This window comes from Lagopus muta, chromosome 11, assembly GCF_023343835.1.
Source record: "Lagopus muta isolate bLagMut1 chromosome 11, bLagMut1 primary, whole genome shotgun sequence".
In the NCBI taxonomy this organism is placed as follows: domain Eukaryota; kingdom Metazoa; phylum Chordata; class Aves; order Galliformes; family Phasianidae; genus Lagopus; species Lagopus muta.
Window position 1 is genome coordinate 18,933,987 of NC_064443.1, and position 20,124 is coordinate 18,954,110.

The window sequence follows — 20,124 nt, forward strand, 5'->3', positions numbered from 1 at the left end:
TTGGCTCAAGCAATGACTTGCTCTAAAGAAAATGCTGGGAGAAGGCTGCCTGCGAGCCAAAGTGACAGAAATGTAGCAAAGGCCTTAGTGAAAAAGGGAGTGTTGTGCTTAGTATTTGAACTGGAACAAGAGAGCTTGCCTCCAGGGAGCAGCCCGTGGTCCTGCAGTGTTTGTACGGGGGCTGTCTCTGTGCTGTGCACTCTGAGCACCTCGTGCAGCATTGGGAGTGCAGATCCCCACATTGCAGTGAATGGGGGGTGAGCTCCTGTGCCCCTGAGGGTGCATCTCTGGGCTGTGATGGGTCAGAAGGAGGGGAGGGTGGCACCTGGTGGCAAAGGTGCTGCATTCACATTATGGTGTAAGGAGCATCGGCTGGGAAGCCTTTCTCCTTTCTCTGGACATGTGCATAGTATTTCCTTGCTAGTGAGTGCCTTATTTATATGTTTGCAACACACTGCCATCAACAACTTCTGCTGGCTGGCTCTTTCTCCTCTGACACCGTCTTTCACATTATGCATGACAGCAGCTGTAGGTTCTCTCGAAGTGCGGTGTTTGCAGGGAAAAAAGATCCAAGATGGAGTTTTACTGGAACACACATTGGTTTGTTGCTGAGATGCATCTTCCAGCTGCAGCTCATCTCTGGGGGACTCCAAGAACTTTCTGGGCCAGTGCTGCTGTAGCTGAGAGATGATGTGAGTTTGGTTGGTTGGTGAATGTTTGTTCCAGTGTGAAACTCAGAATTTTAGTCCTTCGCTTTGCATCCGATTTTGTGGGTACTTCAACAGTCTTTAGCCTGCTAAAGCTGCTTGTTGCTAACATCTGTCAGAAGGAAAATGTGCTGTGCAAAAGTTGAGGAGCAAATGAACCACGTTAAGCACCAGTGTGCAAGCTGACTGGCTCTTTGTTTTTCTGAACAACATATTTTTCCACAGAGCATTAGATCGTTCCAAGTCTGTGTTATAACTTAATGACCTGCAAACCTTCAGCTCAAACAGTTAATCTCGTGTAGCATCACAGTACTTCAAAACATACAGAGCCCAATTTCCTGAAAGAACCCTGCAGTGATTGATTCAACCAACATTAAACCAACCTTGAACAGTTTATTCTTAAGGTAAACCAGTTTTATGGTTCTCCAAACTCTATTATCTTTCTGAAATATATTTCTTAATGGTGCTTTTATTTCTAGATTGTCAAGGTGATTTGACAACAAAGCCCTGCGATTCTATGGCCCTCTCCTTGCTATTTACATATGTTCCTCTATTTGCAAACTATGATTTTAGCCAGGTGCTTAAATATTAAGATGGCTCTAATTTAAGCCTTCTAATATTTAAGTGCTTCTTCTGGATGTGTCCGTGGTCATTGACTTCACCAGCAGTTACTGCTACAAGAAGCTTGCTTTATTTGCACGTTGGGAAGTTGTAGCTGTGAAGTGTCAGTGACTTGCATTGCTGGTGCTGCCTTCTTATGGCTGTGGTGCTTCAGTGTTGGAGTACAAATGACAGCTATTGCAGATGTTTTAATAGGACTGCTGAACGCACAGAAAACGCACTGAATAAGAAAGTTGGGTCAGTTTTCTAATCTAAAATCTCTTCTCTTAGATGCATATACACACCAGAGAACAGAAACTGCTACAGTGGGTTGAATGAGTGTAATGGAGAAAGAATCAGTATTAGCTGAGAGGTGTAGGTGAAGCTGGCTACGTGTGCTTCTGAGTTGGTTGGGTTTTGGTGGCATTACTGGAACCACTAAGCACAGCTGTATGTTGACAGTGTCTGAGAGAGGATCAGGAGTGTATAACACACATTCTAGTTGTACAAGTCATCCCTGCTTGTTTCCAGTGTAGACCAATTGTCCTGATTGGCATATCTGGTGTGCGGTGTGAAGTTTCCCATCTCAAACGGAGCTGCAGGAGCTCTAGAGCCATGCTGACATGGAAGGGTGCAGCAGATCAAGGAGCAGCAAGGCCCAGGTGTGAGCCTCAGCAGCAAGGCAGGTGCTCAGCGCTGGCTGGGCTGCCCTGGCCGGTGCCTCTGCCCCTGAGCCTGCACAAAATGGTGCCATGTGCCAGGTCTGGTCCGAGCACGGGGAGATGTTCTTGTTCAAAGAGCAGTGGAAATCTGAGAGTTCATCTATTTCCCTTAACAGAATCCATGGGGATTGGATTGATGGTATTGAGATAAAGGCTTTTGTCTGTAATGAGATCTGAATTAGCATGGACTGGATAGATGACTGTAACTACATAGCAGTATTATTGGATCTTGGATTTCTTTGTAAAAAGACAATACATGGATTATATTGCAAAGGGGCCTGATTGTCGTTCTCCTCATGTTCAAATTACAATATTTACTCTCGCACATTGTTAGCTTTTCTCAGACTCTGATATTTGTCTACTTTCAAATAAAGATCTTATTCGGAGAAACCTTCGGATTCTGCAGCCCCTGTGTGCACAGCAGCGCCTGTTCCATGAGAGAACACGGGAGGAGTAATAGCTCTGACCTTGTTCTGACAAGCTCTGGGTCTACGTCTTTGTCTGCTAGAGCTGTTCTGTGCTGCTGAGCTTGTTTGTGAGGGGCACGGGCACAGCAGGAGCAGCTGCACTGCTGAGCTCTGCACAGGATGAGGTGCAGGAGGCGGCTGCAGAGTGGTTGAGGTGGCATATGGGCAGCTGCAGACTGGTGCCTGCAGGTGCTGCATGGTGGGTATCTCATGGCTATCAGGCATCAGGTTTGTGAGGCTGCTAACCGAGCTCTGGATGTGTGAACTGTGTGTGGTTTTGCCAGCACTCAGCCAGATGATGAGCTCTTGTCCAAAGAGAGGCTGCCTGCTCCATCCTGCAAGCGTTCTGCAATCTTTCAATTACATCTCTTGTTAATGATGGCTATCAGCAGGTTCTCAACAGTATTATTGTGTTAAGTTCCTTTGAAAATGTGCTTAATCCTCGAGAAACTGAGCCGGTGTCTGCATTCATCTACTGTAAGAGCTGATTAATTGGGATTTTGAAGTCTGTTCATTGTATGAATTACACGCCACAGAAATTGTCCTTGCAGCATTCTTTACACTTTGTATCATACTGCTGGCGTTCTGTGAATACTGGCGATGAGTCCAGAGAAATCATCTGAAGGAGAAATGCAGAGGAAAACATGAAAAACAAGCTTCTCAGCTCCTTTCCCATAGAAAGGAGTGTTAAGCATCACCCTGGTGCTGATGCAAAAAGTACAGCCATGAGTTCTTAAAGCTGCACTTCACTTCTGGAGGAGATCATACACGAGGACTTCTTCCTCTCTGTATTCTTGCTGCTCTGGTGGGTGGTGGTTGTTGGTTCTTTTTCTCTCGCTCTGTTGCAATATTTTTCTCTTGCGAAGATTTGCCTGAAGCAAGAGACCCATCTTTCAGTCTCTTAGGAATCATCATGATGAGCACTTGAGACTGTAGTGGGAAGTGAGGTTAAATTATTTGTCATCACCTTCAAACAGATCTTTTGGAAGCAAAAAATCCTCATGTCAATAAATTGCTTTTGTGTTTCTCCCTTTTCCTGACATCCCAGGGACTCCATTTCAAATCCATGGCACAGAAGTGCATTCTCTCCCAGTCACTCTGTGTATGTGTGCCTCAGGTGCCATCTTCCTCATTCTTGAAGAAAATAGTTACTGCGTGGCTCCCCGAAGATCACCAAGTTTGGGTTGTTTGGCTTTTTGTATGTTTTTTTTTAAAGCCCTCTTTAGGGATCGTGGCACAGAAGGTCTGGGTGCCCCAGTGCAGATGGGGTTTGTTTCCCTTCTGTGCTGCTTGGTGTCTCCCAGTCACACACGAGGCACTGCTCAGTTTCTTGCTGCACCTGATGCCTGAGTTCATCTGCTGGCTCCTCCAAGGCCCCCAGTGCCAGGCAGCCTGCAGGCCAGCCCCTCTGCTGAGAGGTGCTCACAGCCAATGCTGAAGCTCCTGGTACTGCTGCTTTTGTCTGCAGGAAGCTAATGTCTTCTGTGGGTTTTCTTCTCTTCCGGGAATAATTAATAATTTAATTTGTATGCACCCCTATATTGCTATTCCTGAAGTGTGTGCAACTTTCTGCTTGGCTTCTCCGGGAAAACCCAAGACAACAAAATGCTCACCAAAATAAAACTGCTGAAGGTGCAGGTAAGGTGGTGCCTGTCGTGTCTGAAAGCAGACTTCAGGCGTCAGCCTGCTGATGTGCTACTGGGATGTTGGTTTGGTGTCAGCTAGAGGGAGCAGGAGAGAACCCACTCAGAACCCACTCACATGGTGTTTTCTAAGTATTGAAGTCCGAAGGCAGTTTGCCATGTAAAACATGGCTGTTGTTTTGAAGGACGTTTGCCAAATCAAATTGAGGCTGAAGTTGTGCTTGCAGTCGTTAAAAGGCAGCTCAGTCTGTGTTTCCGTGAACAGCTGTATGCTCCTGTTAGTGCAAGATCTCTGCTGTGTAAATGAAATCATGCATGCCTTTCTGGGTGGGGAGCTGCATTTGACTCCATATCCAGACTGTACACAAACTGTGTGTAATACTCAGCAGAATTGCAACAGATTTCATCCCTGTTACTGGAAATTCAATTATGTTTTTCAAATCCAATTCATCTCTGAGACTTTCATACTTGGGCATTGTTAATATTGCTCCTTTTCTTAAGTTGGTTTTGCTCAGGTTTCTTGCGTTCTTGCGAAGATACCTTCGCTTTGCGTTCAGCCAACTGTGCCTCTGGAACTTAATATGCCTAATCAGTATTGTTTGTGTGCAGAATTTCAATCCCAGCTCCTCTTCCCTTGGCATGCATTTCTGTTGCATTGCTAATTTGGTAGTGTAGCTGAGCTGAAACCACTTAAAAGCTTTTTCCTTGTCAGGGCTGGAGATGTAATAAGGTCTGTAATCAATGAGAGGGGAGTGAAATAATGAAAACGACAGTATGTGAATCTTCACAGTCTGGAAGCTCTCACTCTGCTGAATTATTTTCAGAATTTCAGTGTTTCTGACACAGTTGAAATGCAAAACTGAGGCTTTGGTAGAGGGAATGTCAGCCAAAACAGGTTGGTGCACGATGGTAGTTAGAGAGGGAAACTACGAAGGGGAAAAAGTGTAGGCAATTAAGATGTTCATAGAGGGGGGTTGTGTTTTCATCTATTTTCAAGGTCCTCAGTGTTGCAGACAGGGTAAGGCATTTCTTGTGCTTGTAGGATTTCTGGAAGAAGATGGTGCTCTCTCTGTGCTCATTTGTAATTCAGTCCACCACCACCACCCTTCTCAAAGGAGGAAAAAGGGATTGTGTGAACGTGCTGTGATCTTGGGAGTGTGGCCCAGCTCCTTTTTGGTGCCCGGCCCCTCAGTGAGCGCAGTGCAGGAAGACACACAGCTGGCACAGTGAGCTGCTGCCCAGGGCAGGCTGCTGGGCACAGTGCTGCACAAAAGGCGTCTCTTCCCTCTTCTGTCCCCAACATGAGTATTTCCTTTGATTGAAAATCCCTAAGGCATTTGCAGGGTGATTTTGAGAGCTGTGCCTGTGCTTCTGTCCGTGCTTCTGTCTGTGCCCAGCCCTGCAGGAGGGCAGGCAGGGCTGGTGAAACGACTGGGCTGCCTTGTTGCCGCCCATGGGAAATAATGGATTGCACTTCTGCTGCTTTCCTCGCACAGCTCAGGACACTGAACAAGCAGTAATTATGTTTCACAAATCCCCAGTGATATGGGTAAGTATAATCGCGTGTTTGGCAGCCAGACAGATTGAATTATGCAGGTGTTACTTGGCCAAGGCAAGACAAGGTGTTAGTGGGCAATTTCAGAGAAAACTCAAAGGCTCTCGTATCTCTGTAGTGCCCTGCTTTATGCTTTGGCAGTGCTGTTTGCTTTGCAGCAGTTGTCTGCTTCTATGGCAGTGGCAAGAAAGCTGCCTTACAGCCTGCATTCACCAGGTGATGTCACCAGGTTATACTTGTGTCTCACATCTGACAGTAAATGCTTAGGGTGCAAGCCCACGGCTCAAAATATTGCATTCCACTTATCTCTGCTGCTGAGCATTTTGGGTCTCTGTGGCTTAATTTTTAAGTTCCCATTTTCCATCTGCAAAACAGTTCTTTTTTGTCTCTTGCATTTGATGTCCAGCAGATGAGAGGAGCTCTGAGGTTGTGCGTCCTGCCATGCTGGGTGCTGCGGTGACAAACGACTGCCAAAGCTGCTGCAGTTCGTATGGCATGGATGTTTGCATTCCTTAAGCTTTCAGCTGTCATAGCATTTTAAAGGCAATCACTGGATTCTAAAGGATGTTTCGATCTCTGTTGGTACAGGGAAGGGGTGTAAGTCAGCGCAAACAACCGGAGCTTCCCGAGGCTGTGCTAATAGCAGGCGCGTTCGCTCAGTTCTCTGGAGTGCCCCTTTGGCTGCGTCTGAAGTGATGCTTTCTTCCCCCAGTCTGGCTGTGACTTTCAATTAGAGACTGGGATTTGGAGCACAACAAACCATCAGACTTTAAAATACCAGCTGTGCTTTATTTTTAAACGCTTTCTTCTTTCAAAGCCACGCTTTGGGAGCACGCAGAGCCTGGTGTTCTCTATCTGAGGTGGTCCCTGTGGGTTACAGTTTCAAGTTTGTGATAATGGTAGGATTTGTAGAGTAACTTGCAAGCGTTGATGATTCTGCTGTCGAGAATGAAAGATACCTTTCTTTAAAATTTGTGTTAATTAGTAAAATCATAACGTTTTTAATGTATTGCCTAACAGACACATTGCTTTCCACGTACTCCAAGAGACATCAGAAAGCACCGCACCTTACTGTCCTTCTGTGTGCGTGCTGTGCAGGGCAGGAGCGCATCGGCAAGGACTCCCACTACGAGCAGGAGGGGAAGGTGCAGTTTGTGATCGATGCAGTGTACGCCATGGCACACGCACTGCACCACATGAGCAAGGATCTGTGTGCTGACTACGCCGGGGTCTGCCCTGAGATGGAGCACGCAGGAGGCAAGAAGCTGCTCAAGTACATCCGCAGCGTTAACTTCAACGGTGAGTGGGAGCTGCTCCACCTGTAGCACCCTGCCTGCATGGCTTGTCGTTCCATTCAGTCTCACTCATGTATTTATTCGTTCCGCTCAGGTGATGCTTTTGTTTTAGAATTTCACTAGAGTTTGTGGCAGAAGACCGTGTCTATTTAGCATCTGTAAGCATCCTGCTTTAGCTGAGGTGGATAGGCTACTGCTCTGCAAAGACAGAAATTGCTGCTGCTGTTCTAGGATGCTTTCCCAAAGCCTGTGATTTCCTGTGGGAGAAATAGCTGAGTAAATGCCCAAGTTTTTCTTCATCTTAATATGTCTGTCCCTATTTGTGTTCTTTCTTGTATTTGGAGCAAGCTAACTGGAAGAAATTCTGGTATTTTACCTGACTTAGCTCAGCACTCAGGAGAAGAGAGAACAGCTAAAGAGCCAGGTCCATTTGCAGAATCACATCTATAATGTAGACAGAGTGATTACCCCAACTCCAGTAGGTATTTAGAGGAGTTGTAACATCATAGGAATGGGGATGGGATGACTTTATCCTTTTGTGTGCTTGTTGTTTATCTACCAACTTTTTACCAGTGGATGTAACAGCTGCAATACCAACCCAATGTTTCATACAACACGATGGGCTTTGACATATCTTTATGTGCATTGCACTGTATGAATTAGACCTGGATATTAGGAATGTTCCTCTGCCTCTCTGCATTTTACTGTAATCTTATTACAGTTTCATTAACCAACACTCGCCTGCAACTAGAGGGGGGACCAGAGCTGATTGCTTGCAGGGGTAGCATTACAGCAACCTAATGTTATTTCCTCTTCATAAACATTGCTAATGTGTGTACCAGGAGGTCTGACTGCTCTGCCCTATCTCTGAATAAGATAAAGATCTGAGACTTAACCAGGAGCCATTGAGAGACTGGGGACCTACTGCCTAGCTCCCAGAGTTGTTGCATGATAACTTTAGTTTCCTTCTTTGTGTTTTCTTGGTCAGTCCTTTAAAAGATGACTTTTCTTCCTCCATTTGTGATTGATCTACATGGCCATGTGGTGTTTTTCTTTGTTTGCATACACGTAAGTGGCATCCAGCACAGGGACTTGAAGTAGCAGTTTGCTTTATTACTGGGGGAAGGAGGATGGTGACAAAGTGAAGAGAGGTTTAAAACCTTTAAACTGCTCGCGGCTACTTAGCCTTGGACATTTCCAATGGGAAAAGAACCAGCTCCTGCAAGGGTTATTATCTGAGGGAGGAATTCAGCTTCTCGTTGCACTCATAGTGCAGAACTGTGTATGGGTTTGCACAGCCGTGCTCAGCATTCAGCTGCAGCCCTCCTGGGGGAGGTTCCTGTGGATGTGGAGAAAGGTTCTGCAGAGCTTGCTTTTTTCTGTGCTGTATGAAAGTAAATTCCCAAAATTGCAATGAATTCATTCAGCCAACCTGGGATCAACAGCTGCCATATAATGCACTGAGCGGCCAGCCTGCAAACGCAGGTGGATGTGGGAACAGAAGCAACAAGAGAGCACTTGTAGGTCTGGGTTGTGTAGTGCTGTTGTGGTAAGGCCTGGGAGCCCTGGGGACAGCAGTGCTGGTGCCCACGTCACGTCTGCCTTGGCATCACGCTGTGGTGGGGCTGCTGGGTTTGCTTCAGCAGTGTTATGCTAGCCCTTACCCTGCTCCTCTCTGGGTCGCTGGTGCAGCCATGCAATTCTTTTCATCTTGGAAAACAACATTTGGTCTGTGCTTAAACTCTTGTTCTACCAGCTCTCTACCTAAACTCGTAGTAGAAACAGAGCAGTGGGGTTCTTTGCCTGAACCGTGATCTGGAGAGATAAAATGCAGCCCATTTCCGAGCCGATCCTGAGCCCATGAGCTGGAGATCTCTGTGCATTTAATGGCTCACTCTGTCACGATGAAGCTGAAGCCATCTCGCCTGTAACTGCTTCTAAAGCCCTTTCTTCCCTGCAAGGGTAATGACATTCACGCAGAAGGAGCTCAAGCAACGTTTTAATGAAGAGAGACTGGATTTGTACGAGGAGCTCAGTGTGAATTTTGATATTGGTCACATTATCTTTAGAACAGAAAGCCTCCAAATACCGAAAACTTAAAACTCCAAGCGCTCGTGCAGTAGGATTCTGAAAATCCTATGGTGCAGAGAGAAGGTTGTATTTTTCCCCAGTGAAAAAGCTGAAGGCTTTGTTCATCCGAGCCCTTCAGGTCCTCAAACCGCAGTCAGCGTGGATGGAATAATAAAGAAACACCTTGGCTAGGCACACCTGCCTGCCATCCTGTCCTCCTCCTATTAATTCGTTTCTCATCTTGTGGTGATTAAGGGATTGAAATTCTACAAATTCAGTCAGATGGCATCTCCTCTCGGATGCATCCTGCAGGTGAATGGGTGTCATGTGCTCTCCATCTGTGTGGTGAAAGGACAGCTTATTTGTTGGGAGCTGAAGATGAATTAAATTGTCATAGCCTCTGAATGAGCAAGGAGCTGCAGCCTGCAGGCTACTGCTCAGTTTCTGAAGTGCTTGCTGGAGCTGTAGCAAAATAGTATGAATCGGAGCAGAAGGAAAATAAATCCTAAATTATATTCCAAAAAAAGTGAAAGCTCATCAACCAAATATTGTCATAATTATAAGATCAAGAAGTGAAGTAATAATAGAACCAATTTTGGAAATCCTTTTGTCTCTGCAAGGAGGTTTTCATGCATCCCTTATTTTCATGAGTGCACAAAGGAGCTGGAACTGCATGTAGAGGCTGAAGCGCTGCAGTGATTTAGAGCAGGATGGGAGCGATGGGGTCCCTGCAGACAGAGCACCAGCACACAGCAGAGCCCAGCAAAGGCTGCAGAAGGTCGGTGCTTACAAAGCAGGTCCTTGGCTGGGAGTGCAATTGCTCCAACTTCAAAGCTGGGAAACAGGAGGCTTTGACTTAACTTCTGGGACCATCCCAGTTCTCTGCGTTTCTATAGCTGGATGTCTTCCCTGCAGTTTGCAACCTGTTTCACAGGTTGCTTTTCTTTTTTTTCCCATGTGATTCTAAAGCAGAAATGATGGTGACCTGCAGACAGCAACAGGTGTGCACTGCAATCAGGTCCCCACATCGGTGCATAGTAGTCCTTGTCCCAGGAGCTGTGCTGTGGAGGTGACCCAGCACTGATGCTGTCCCATGCCAGTCCTGCAGCAGCCACATACAGCACTGCTCTTCAACTGTGGTATTCAAAGTAATCCTTAAAAACTGCCTATGTGCAACAATCAGCAGGAACGGGCAAAACGTTTTACTGCTCCCACAAAACACAGAAACAGCACAGCTTGGAGTAGCAGCTCTGGATTGCACCTTTATTTTTGTCAGTTCTGGGAGAAAAAAAGCAAAACCAAAACAAAACAGAAACAAGCTTAACTAATAACATACAGCCCTTTAGAAGTCATGATTAGCAAAACACCGTTTCCCATTTGTGCTGACTTTCAGGGGGAGCCAAGGAGTTAAGGAGTTATGGCCATAACTCTTCATTCTAAGCATTTTCATTATAAATGTGTTCCGGGTACATGAATCTGTAATGACAATTAAGTATCAGCTTTGTGCTCATAAGGAACCAGAGAGATCTCCGTGGAAGATTTTCTGTACCAGCCTTTGAACTGAATCCATATCTGATCTCTGAGGCTTGCAGGGTAGACAGGAAGCCATTTACCAGAGCTGCAATGAAAACTATGCTAATTTACTTCTTCAAATTTTCTTTTGCTCTCTGGAATTCAATGAAGAATGGGAATCATGAAGAAAACCATAATCTTAAAGTTCAGTGCTACTGCAGGAGAGATTTTTCATTGCTTTGGGGGAAAAAAAAAGAGATGCAGAAGGAAGCAGCTTTGAATATAGAGATACTAGAGCTGAAATCTTCAATCTTGACACAATATTACTCTGCCACACCTAAGCCAATTTTAATGTATGTTGTGATAAATGTGACCCTTAAAGAAAACACAGCATTGCTCTACATTCTCCTTTAGAAAGGAGTTCACTTCTGACACCATGGCAATTCAGGTGCAGGTGCCCTGGGGAGCAGTTATCCATGCAAGGACAGGGAATGGTTGGTAGCAGCACTGGGGGTCAGTGCTGGGCAGCTCTGCTCAGCAGCAGCATGGGGGGGCTCTGGAGGGATGCTTGCTTTCCTGCTGCCCTGCATCCAAGCCCTGTGTTGGTTACCCTGGTATTTGGCAGGTGAAGTTGATGCAGCATCCTGATCTGAGTGGCTCCAACCCGAGGTGCTTCTCAGCCTGTGTCAGTTTCACAGAGACTCAATAAGGGAGCACACAAGGAATGATCTTCCTATAGTTTAGTCTGTTCTTTTCCACCCCACCTGCATGCTGATTACAGGAATAAGAACATATTGTGGAGGAGGAAGCTATTTCTGGATGCCAATCAAGATTCACTAGACCTGGGCTGACTTCTGACAGCAGTATCTCTCAGAAGCAGATGGAACATTTTCTGGGGGAAAAAAAGAATCATTTAAAGGCTCCATTCACAAGTGTGATTTTCAGTAAAGAACTCCCTAAGGAAAAGGAGATGGGGAGGGAGGCTGGAGGGCAGGAAGAAAAGCCTTCTGATATTTCTTGCTGTTTGCAAAGCTCGACTGAAGGAAAACTGATCTGGTTTTGCTTCATTTTGTTTTCAGTCAGTGGGTTTGGGCAGTAGTAGTTAATCAGGGAAGAGGACTAGGATTATTCCAGCGTGTCCTGAAGTATCTGCGTTAGATGGCTTGCTGATAGATAACCAATGCCTGAAATACATTGCCAGTCTGAAAGCTCCCAGGCGTGACTAAATAAAATAGCTGCTGTAAAGCTTTGGCTTTTCCTTTTTTTTTTTTTTCTTTCTCTTTTTTTTGGTTGGATTTGGTCTTGTTTCCTTCCCCCAGGCAGTGCTGGCACTCCAGTGATGTTTAACAAAAATGGTGATGCACCAGGGCGCTACGACATCTTCCAGTTCCACACCACCAACACCAGCACCCCGGGCTACCGCCTCGTCGGGCAGTGGACAGACGACCTCCAGCTCAACGTGAGTCCATGCCAGTTTCTCCTCACTCATTTCTTTGCTCTCAGGTACAGCGATTGGTTCTGTTTTCCTTTTTCTCCACCGTGCAGGAACTAACGTAATCACTATTTCTCTGCAGCTGTGCAGTGCATTATTTCTTGCATCTCTCCTGACACCTTTTATCTGTGCTGTGAGTACCAAAGCTCCCCAGACAGATAAGGACATCAGGCAGTCATGCAAATTTTATTACCTTTGCATGTCTGGAGTCCCTGGTTGCCACGTTGGAAAATAAACCAGTAATGCGCTGTGGTTTGAAACCAATGGGCTTTCATTTGTAGATGCTCTTCAGTTTTTCTGTTTTTAAAAAAGCTGAAATGAAGTATTTCTTGAGTGAGTCACTTTTGCTGTTACTTTTAAGTGAAATACATCCATATGAATGAGATATCTCTTCTGTAACGATGCCTGAAAGAAAAGTAAGGATGTAAGAATAGGTGATCAAAGATTCCCCAGACATTTTGCTGTTGCCCAGATGAACAAACAAAGATGACTGTTGGCTGAGAAAGCTGGGAGCTCTTGTCAGCTCTACCCACATGAGGGTGATGTCAGGTCCCTGGCCTACAGACCTCCAGAGATCTGGGCTCAGACTTCCTGCTTGGCGCTGTGCATGTGCTTGTGCCCCATAGGCATGGAGGGGATGTGCTGCTTAACCACACAGCTCCTTGGCTCCCTACAGGTTGTCACAGAGCAGAGAGGTGATACCTCCGGTTCGATCTGAATGTTCTGCAGCAGCAGAAATGGCCCAGAGCCGAGGTGTTGCTGAAGTGGAATGCCGGTTGCTACAGAAGGGCTTTCCTCTCCTGGTCCAAATAATAATTAATGTGGATTACCAAGGGTGCAGCCTTTGAGACTAACCACAGTGTTGTGCTCTCCTTGAATTCTGATGCTCTTTGATTTGCTATTTCCATCTTTTACAACTTCTGATGCTTGACTCTCCTTTATAGACTTGGAATTTACAATTCTTTTAGCAAAAAATTTAATATTTTATTAAGTAAATCTTTATATAAACTACGCATCCTGGCTCATTAATATTTAAAACTAAATTAATGGAGCTTGATTTGTATTCCTGCCGTTGTGCTAAATGTCTCCATAAAAAGCATTCCTCACCCTCATATCCTGAAGGCTACAGTGTTGTGTCAATAGCTGAGCCTGTCTCAGTAACTTCCCTTCTCCTCACGCACAGGATTAGCTTTGATATGACAGTCCCTGTGTTTTTTCTTACGATAATAAGGAACATTCTGGAGTTTAGAGGAGTCAGGGATGCCCTAAAATAACCAAACAAAACAGAAGCTGCTATTAAGTATCTCCCAGGAAAACTGCCAAAGTCTGCAATTTATTTTCAGTAATGGGCATCGAGGTAACGCTTCAGGATATTTTCCCAATTCTCATTTCTTTAATACCAACACAAGAGGGGAGACAAAGGACGGTTGGTGAGAGTGCTGATTTTAATTTAGAAAATGCTGAAACGATGCTCTGTTTTCCACAAGAGTTGCCATTTGGGGCTGTCTGGTTTAGTTCCGTGTGTCTGACTGTTCTCCATCACAAAAGAGAAGTTGTTCTGCCCAGTTATGCTGCCATTAATGGTAAGGGTGCTCCAGGTCTCAAAAGCAGTAGGCAGATAAGTGCCAAAGACTGTCCTAGCTGAGTAATGTGGTTTTTTCTTTACCACTGTCCTCATTCAAAGAAGCTGAGAGCATTTTGCTGTTATTTTTCCCATGGAAGCGGTGTTGCTGTTCAGTCTACGGTCAGTCCAGTCCTACAGTGGTGTATGTCGTCTTCCCATTCTCACCCTTCTGTAGTGAGAGGCAGAGGTGTGGAGTTACGATGCTGATTAATCTTCATTAGCTGCACCGTATTTTTTTCACAACAACTGCTTGACTTTTTCTGTCGCAGAAGACAATAGATAGGCTGAGGAGATCTTTAGCAACATATATTTACAAGTCTTACAACAAGCCATGCCAGTTTGTTTTGTCGTTGTTATCATCAGTTTACAAACCTGGTTTTTTAAGATGTCTGTGTGTTTCTCTCGATCCCAGTTGCTTCTCCACATCTTTGTATCCCGTTTGCTCTCTTGTCTGGCAGCAGTGTTTGGAGAAGGCAGATGTCTGCTCCCCACACACAGGAGCCAGGCTCAGATCTGCCTGTAGGTATGTGAGGTGTCTCCTCTGAGTGCAGCTGACTCACCCTGCATTTACATTTCTGTATCTGAGGTCAGAATTTTATTGATTACCAAGAAAATACTTTATCGCTCTCACTGCAGCAGAGTTGGGCCATAACGTAGTTTTTACATAAGGCCAACATAGTTACCAAATTTTCTTTCACTTGCTTGATCTCAAGCAATCTAACACAGCTTAGCCTAACGCTCAAGGCATGATTTAGTAAAGATGTTGGCTGTATTTCACAGATATCTACACAAGGGTAAAATGAGCAGATGTCTAATTTTAAATGGTTTGGCCAGTGTTCCATGAAAAACCGTTGCAGTGCTGTGTTCTCCCTGCAGTGAGGTTGATTACACGATGCCCCACCATCTCCCACAGGAGGTCATGGCAGAGCGTGTCACGAGGGTTATGTCAAGTTCTGTCAGCCCCCGGCACGCGGATTTAGTGAACAGTATTTATAGTTTGTGCCCTATTATGGTTTGAGAAGCTTTCCCTGGATTTTAGGGTTGGAAACTCGGCCAGCTGCGTCCCCAAATGACATGCAGTCTCGTGAACCCCAGAGCCTGCTCAGCAGCAGAGATGCAGCCCGTGCAACTGGATGAGAGCATCGCTGGCCTATGTTCTAGGTTTCATAAGAGCGTTGGAAACCTGGACTCTCTTGTACTTTGCCAGTGCTGAGAAGTATGCTTTTGTATTATTAAATAGATATAATGCATTTATAACATATAAGCATCAGTACAAGGAGAGCTATTTTGAATGTGTTTCAGAACAAGCAGTGCTACTGATGGAAAGGAGGAAATTTACCATGGGGAAAAGGTGTCAGATAGCAGCTGGGTTTTGTTTGTTTTACACTGGGTAACTTTTAGTGTGTGAAGGATTTTGGTTTTGTTGTGTTCTTGTTTGTTTGTTTTAATAACTTGATTACTGTTATTTGTGCTATTCATGCAGTAAGAAATAGGGAAGCTTGATTTGAACCTTGAACTTTAGAAAGGCAGTGAACTGTCTGTGCTGTTCTACCCCGTAGATCCTATAATGGGTGCCTTCCTGACATGTGTGCCTCTGTTCCTCCATAAAGCACTTAGGGCTTGGCCCATGGAAGGCACTTAGAAATGCCAGGAACTGGCTGACTTCTGTGAATGCGACTTCCAATGCTTTGAGGTACCTGAAGAGGACAAATGCGCCTCTCCTGGAGGAGCTGATGCGTCTGAAGGAGGCAGAAATGGATTGCCTCTAGAGGAATGGGAGGTTCTCATGGGAGATGTAGTGATACTGCTTCTCTTTCGCTATGTAGTTAACTCAGCATGCCTCAGGTTTATTATGTTTTCATGTCCAAACCTCTGCAACTGCCCTTGAGCTGTCAAAATCCAAAAGTAAAGGGAAAAAAATCCCCATAAAATTGCTGAATCTTGTTTTTCCAAGGATTTGTCTATTGCATACCCTAGCACAGCAGCATTCTTTATCATGTTCCCTGGGACTCCATCCCATACTTGTCTCCGCTGTTTCCCTGCAGTGCTTGAACTCGCTCCCGCACCCCTGTACCATTTGCTGCACAAGCAGCATCCTGCACTGTGGCTGCCTTTGAACAGCCTTTTTCTTCCATCTGTACCCCACTTTCCTGTTTTGCATTGACAAGCTCTTGGGAGTCATTAAAGCCAAGGCTGTTTGCAGTTGGCAGTTTGTTGCATGGTTTAATCCCACTGAGCTTGGACTTGGTGCAGCTGTGCCAGCACCATGGCAGCAGCACTGTGAGCAGGAGGTCTGGGCCCTTGCAGAGGGAACAAATGAGCTGTTGGCACTGAGGTCCTGCACGATGAGCTGCAGGTCTGGACTGAGAGCTGTGCCTCCCATCTGTTGGTGTCTGTGTAGGTTGCATCATATTATTTTAATTGCATCAGCATCTCCCGCTCAGTGCTGTGACATGTAAAGGTGCCACTGGCAGCTGGGTGCTGGTCTGAGGCTGAAGTGCATTTTTCAGGATGACTGAGGGTGCATCCCCAGCTGATAAAGAGCAGAGGTGGAAAGCGTGTTGCCCTGCCCACTGCTATACTGCAGAGATCTCAGGGAGCCCCAGCTTGAAACGTGTGTCACTTGCAGAGCATCAGACTGAGTTCACTGTTAGTTCCAAGTGAAATTAAAGTATCTCTAATTAATTCTTTTTGTAAGCAGGAACAAATACATATTAAAGATGCCTAAACACCCTGTGTGCAGAAATAAACAAACAAATCCGTATTGTTTTAATGTTGTGCCCTCGAATGATAGGTAGTTTAGCAGCGTTAAGCAGTGCAGAAGTTGGAACATGACTGCCACCTGAATAGAGCCTTTGTGCACAGAGTCAGAAGGCCAGCAGCTGGGCAATTCCTTGCTCTTTTTATAATCTCCTCCAGCAATAAGTGATTTATCACTGCAGTCTTTCTAACCAAGTGCTTAGGAGATGAATTGTATTGATAATCATCAATAGTGTTCCATAAACATGTATACTACATGAATCTAACTGCACATAAATCCTGTCTCGTGTTCTGTGGTGCAAAGGAAACCACTCTGTGCTTATTAATAAACTCCCTCATCCTTGGGGAAGTAGCTGTGCTGTGTTATTTTCTTCACTGTGGGTTCAGTGCAGTGATTTAGAGGAGAGGAAAGACGGGCAGAAAACAACCAAGTAACATCCGTGCCCCTCGGTGTCTCTGGATGTACAGGAGCAGGGATCTGGCCCTGGCCTCAGGGAGGTGATAGGGTCACAGTGCCACTTCCACACTGGGGTTCTTTTTTTCCCCACAGACATAGTAGGTAATTTTATCATCAGCTGTTCAACGCCTGTTCAGCTACTTCTGCTCAGACCAATCTATTTAAATGCCACCAGCATCTCTGTTACAGAATTTGAAAATAAATGTTATAAACAGAGATCTGACAGAATAGAAAGAATAGCGAGATGTCTGATCTTCTGGCAGGAGACCTCCATGTGTCCCTATTTTTAGGGAAATACCCAGAACAGCAGCTGGATCCCAGCAGCTCTTCAGTGACATTCAGTGTTCAGCGGTATTCCTGGAGCTTACTTGCCATACTTGGAAGTCACAAAGACTATACATATATGTCAAACTATATATATATATGTGTATATCTATACATATGTATGTATATGTATATATAAATGTATATATATGCATGTTTTTTTTTTTTTAAGTAGAAGTTTATTCTGTGGCTTGCACTTTCCATTTGAATTTGTACTACCTATAAGTAGGAAGGCAATAGTTAAATCTTGCACCTCGCTTTGAAAACTGAGACTTGGGGTTAAAGATATGAAATGTCATTTCTTGTTCATTATTGACCCATTTTGCTTAGGTGGTAATGTATGCTGCATGAGCTGCACTACCTTAGGCAAAGTGAAATGAATTAAGCTATATCAGCTTTTGGTAACTGTGAGCATTGGTGTAATTTTTCCAGGTCTGAGAATGTCACAAGGTAAAATGTTTGTAAGGACATAAATGCTCAGAGAAACCAGACTGAGAGAGTACCTCAAATATCTTTTCAAAGGTAGTGCAAAAAAAAGGTAAGGAGCTGATACAAGCTAGAAAGGACAGAAAGTGTATCAGGCAACTGACTGGCTTCAGAATTTGCCTCATCTTGTGTTCTCCTAAATGTCCAGGAGCCAATAGGCAACCAGACCTGCTCTGAGAGCGAGTAAGGTAAGAAATAGATGAAAAATAATGAAGTTGCACTGTTAAAATAGGTGATGTATTTGTTCTCCTACACATCACAACTTTGGACTGCCGGCTCGCTCACAGGAGCTGTGTGATGGGACTCGAGATGGTCTATGGGATCCACTCAGAGGCCTGGGAAGGATTAAATCCAGGGTCATCCGGGGAAGCTTCCAGCTCCTGTTTTGTCTTTTTGCCAAGTATTTTAGGGTATTGCATTAACAGACAGGGGAAGGATTGGTGTCATGCTGTTCTTGTTGCCCTGAGCACAATCCAGCTGTGTTTTGCAAAGCGAAATGTTGAGACCATGCAGATGTGGGTACCGAGGATAGCAGAACAGAATTATGATGGCTTTCTTTAGAGGGAAGGAAGAGATTCTGTACAGGGTTTTCAAGAGGCTCTGCCCGCGCCAGGACTGTGTGAATGGCCATTAGAATTTCCAATGATTAAGCAAATTATAAAGGTTCTCAAAGGAGTCCATGCAGTGAGTGTGTCAAAAATAATCATTTTGAAATGTCCCTGGATACCAACTTACATAGAAAATCGATGTGGTTTGCAGGAAGAGTACAATATTGGGTATATAGTGTGCATTGCAATGTCTCAGGCTAATCATTTGTATGGCAGGCAATAACAGCCCCAAATAGAGCTGAGAAATGTCTTTTGTTTGCACTTAAAAGAGGCTTTCCCTAAAGTTTATTTGTTTTGTTTCACTGTTTGTTTGCTGCTGCTTCCACTGATTTGAAAATGTACTTTTAATATGAAAATGCTGCAGTAGATGATTCCCATGGAACAACCTTGCTTACTTGTTAATTGCATCTTTTAATGATATGGAGGGTGTGTATTTGACCATTAAATGTGGCTTCTGAGCATCCAGCTCCCAATAGCAGCTAGAAATGTTGCCTATAATGAGGCATTTTGTTCCACTCTTGCGCTGTCTGTCTTTCAGACAGACTGGTGAAACAAAATCAGCAGTATGGACTTCCACTTCCCTTGGCAAAAGCCAAAGCTTGGATGACTTTTCTCTCAGAAATATGACTGGAAAAAGCAGCACAGGCTGTTCTCTGCTAGTTGGGATGCTTCTGTAGCCGTAATGCATTTCTGTATTCCTGGGGAGGAGAGGGAAGGAAGAGTGTGCTGTAAAGGATGCCCAGCGGTGGCATATTGAGGGTGCTCAGCAGGAGGGCATGAGAAGTTGCTCCCCATCGCTGTGCTCACTTTTCAGAGAGGTGAAAAGGGTACAGTGGGGAGAAAAATGCAAGGTGTTGGTTATTTCTGATGAAGTCTGTGAAAGTGTACTGAGGCACAAAATTCCTTAACTTGCCATGGTTCGTGTAGGAAATAAAGCTCTGAAGTGGGCTGCAGAATTTCAGTGGAAGTGCAGGAAGACAGCGCCGCCAATGATGCAATTGGAGGATTGTATTTCTACTCTTAGGCATTGAATCTCTGAAGTGATCTTCTTTTTCAAACTCTGCTTCTGTTTTGCGTGCCATCTTAGCCTTTCGCATGCGTCGTGCCAGTTTGTCCACCCTGCACAGCCCAGGCAAACCAGCATTCCGTGTAGCCTTCAGAGCAGCAGCACGCCCTGTGCCATCACTGTGCAGTGCCAGCACCTCCTTTGCTCTTCCTTCCCCAGCCCTGTTTCAGCACAGCATGATCGCAGCCTTGGTGGAAGAGTGGCCTCCATGTGGAGGATAATTAGTCCCATTAGCCAGCCCTAATTGTCTGTGTACCATCTACAGTGGTTGGGACCAGCTGACCAAGTGTAGCCCAAGCAAGAAAATTTAGTAGCATTAATAATACTGCAGCAACCTAATTATAGGGCCTAAAGGAGTGAGGTGCTGAGTATCACTTGGAATTTTGTGGTTCTTTCATCTCGCTTCCCCAGCCTGTGTGTCATTATGCCATGCTCACTAGCCATGACGAGGAAATTACCGACAATTGATGCTGATCCTTTAAAAGGGGAAGACCAGGACCAAATAATTTGACTAGCACATACTGGTCTTTGAATCAGCTTGGAAATTAGTAGGATAAATAAACTGAAGCATTTTGAGTTGGCAGGCACTTCAAGATAAATGCTATCCAAATTACACACCTGCCATTTGGTACATCTCTAGTTATTACCCTTTCCATTTTGAAAGTAATATATCAGATTTGGCAGATGTATTTCTTTTTCGCAACCATAAATAACAGAAAAAGAAGTTATTAGCTCA

At 44.9% G+C, this 20,124-nt stretch overlaps 1 protein-coding gene across 6 annotated transcripts in view; it reads left to right on the forward strand.

Moving 5' to 3' along the window:
- Window positions 1-20,124, forward strand: part of GRM7 (glutamate metabotropic receptor 7) — a 223,279-nt gene that overhangs the window by 139,706 nt on the left and 63,449 nt on the right. For all 6 annotated transcript variants that reach the window (XM_048957323.1, XM_048957324.1, XM_048957321.1 and 3 more), the window contains exons 6-7: window positions 6,793-6,993; window positions 11,891-12,030. In XM_048957323.1, the coding sequence (XP_048813280.1) occupies window positions 6,793-6,993; window positions 11,891-12,030 (341 nt within the window). The remainder of the gene's footprint in view (window positions 1-6,792; window positions 6,994-11,890; window positions 12,031-20,124) is intronic.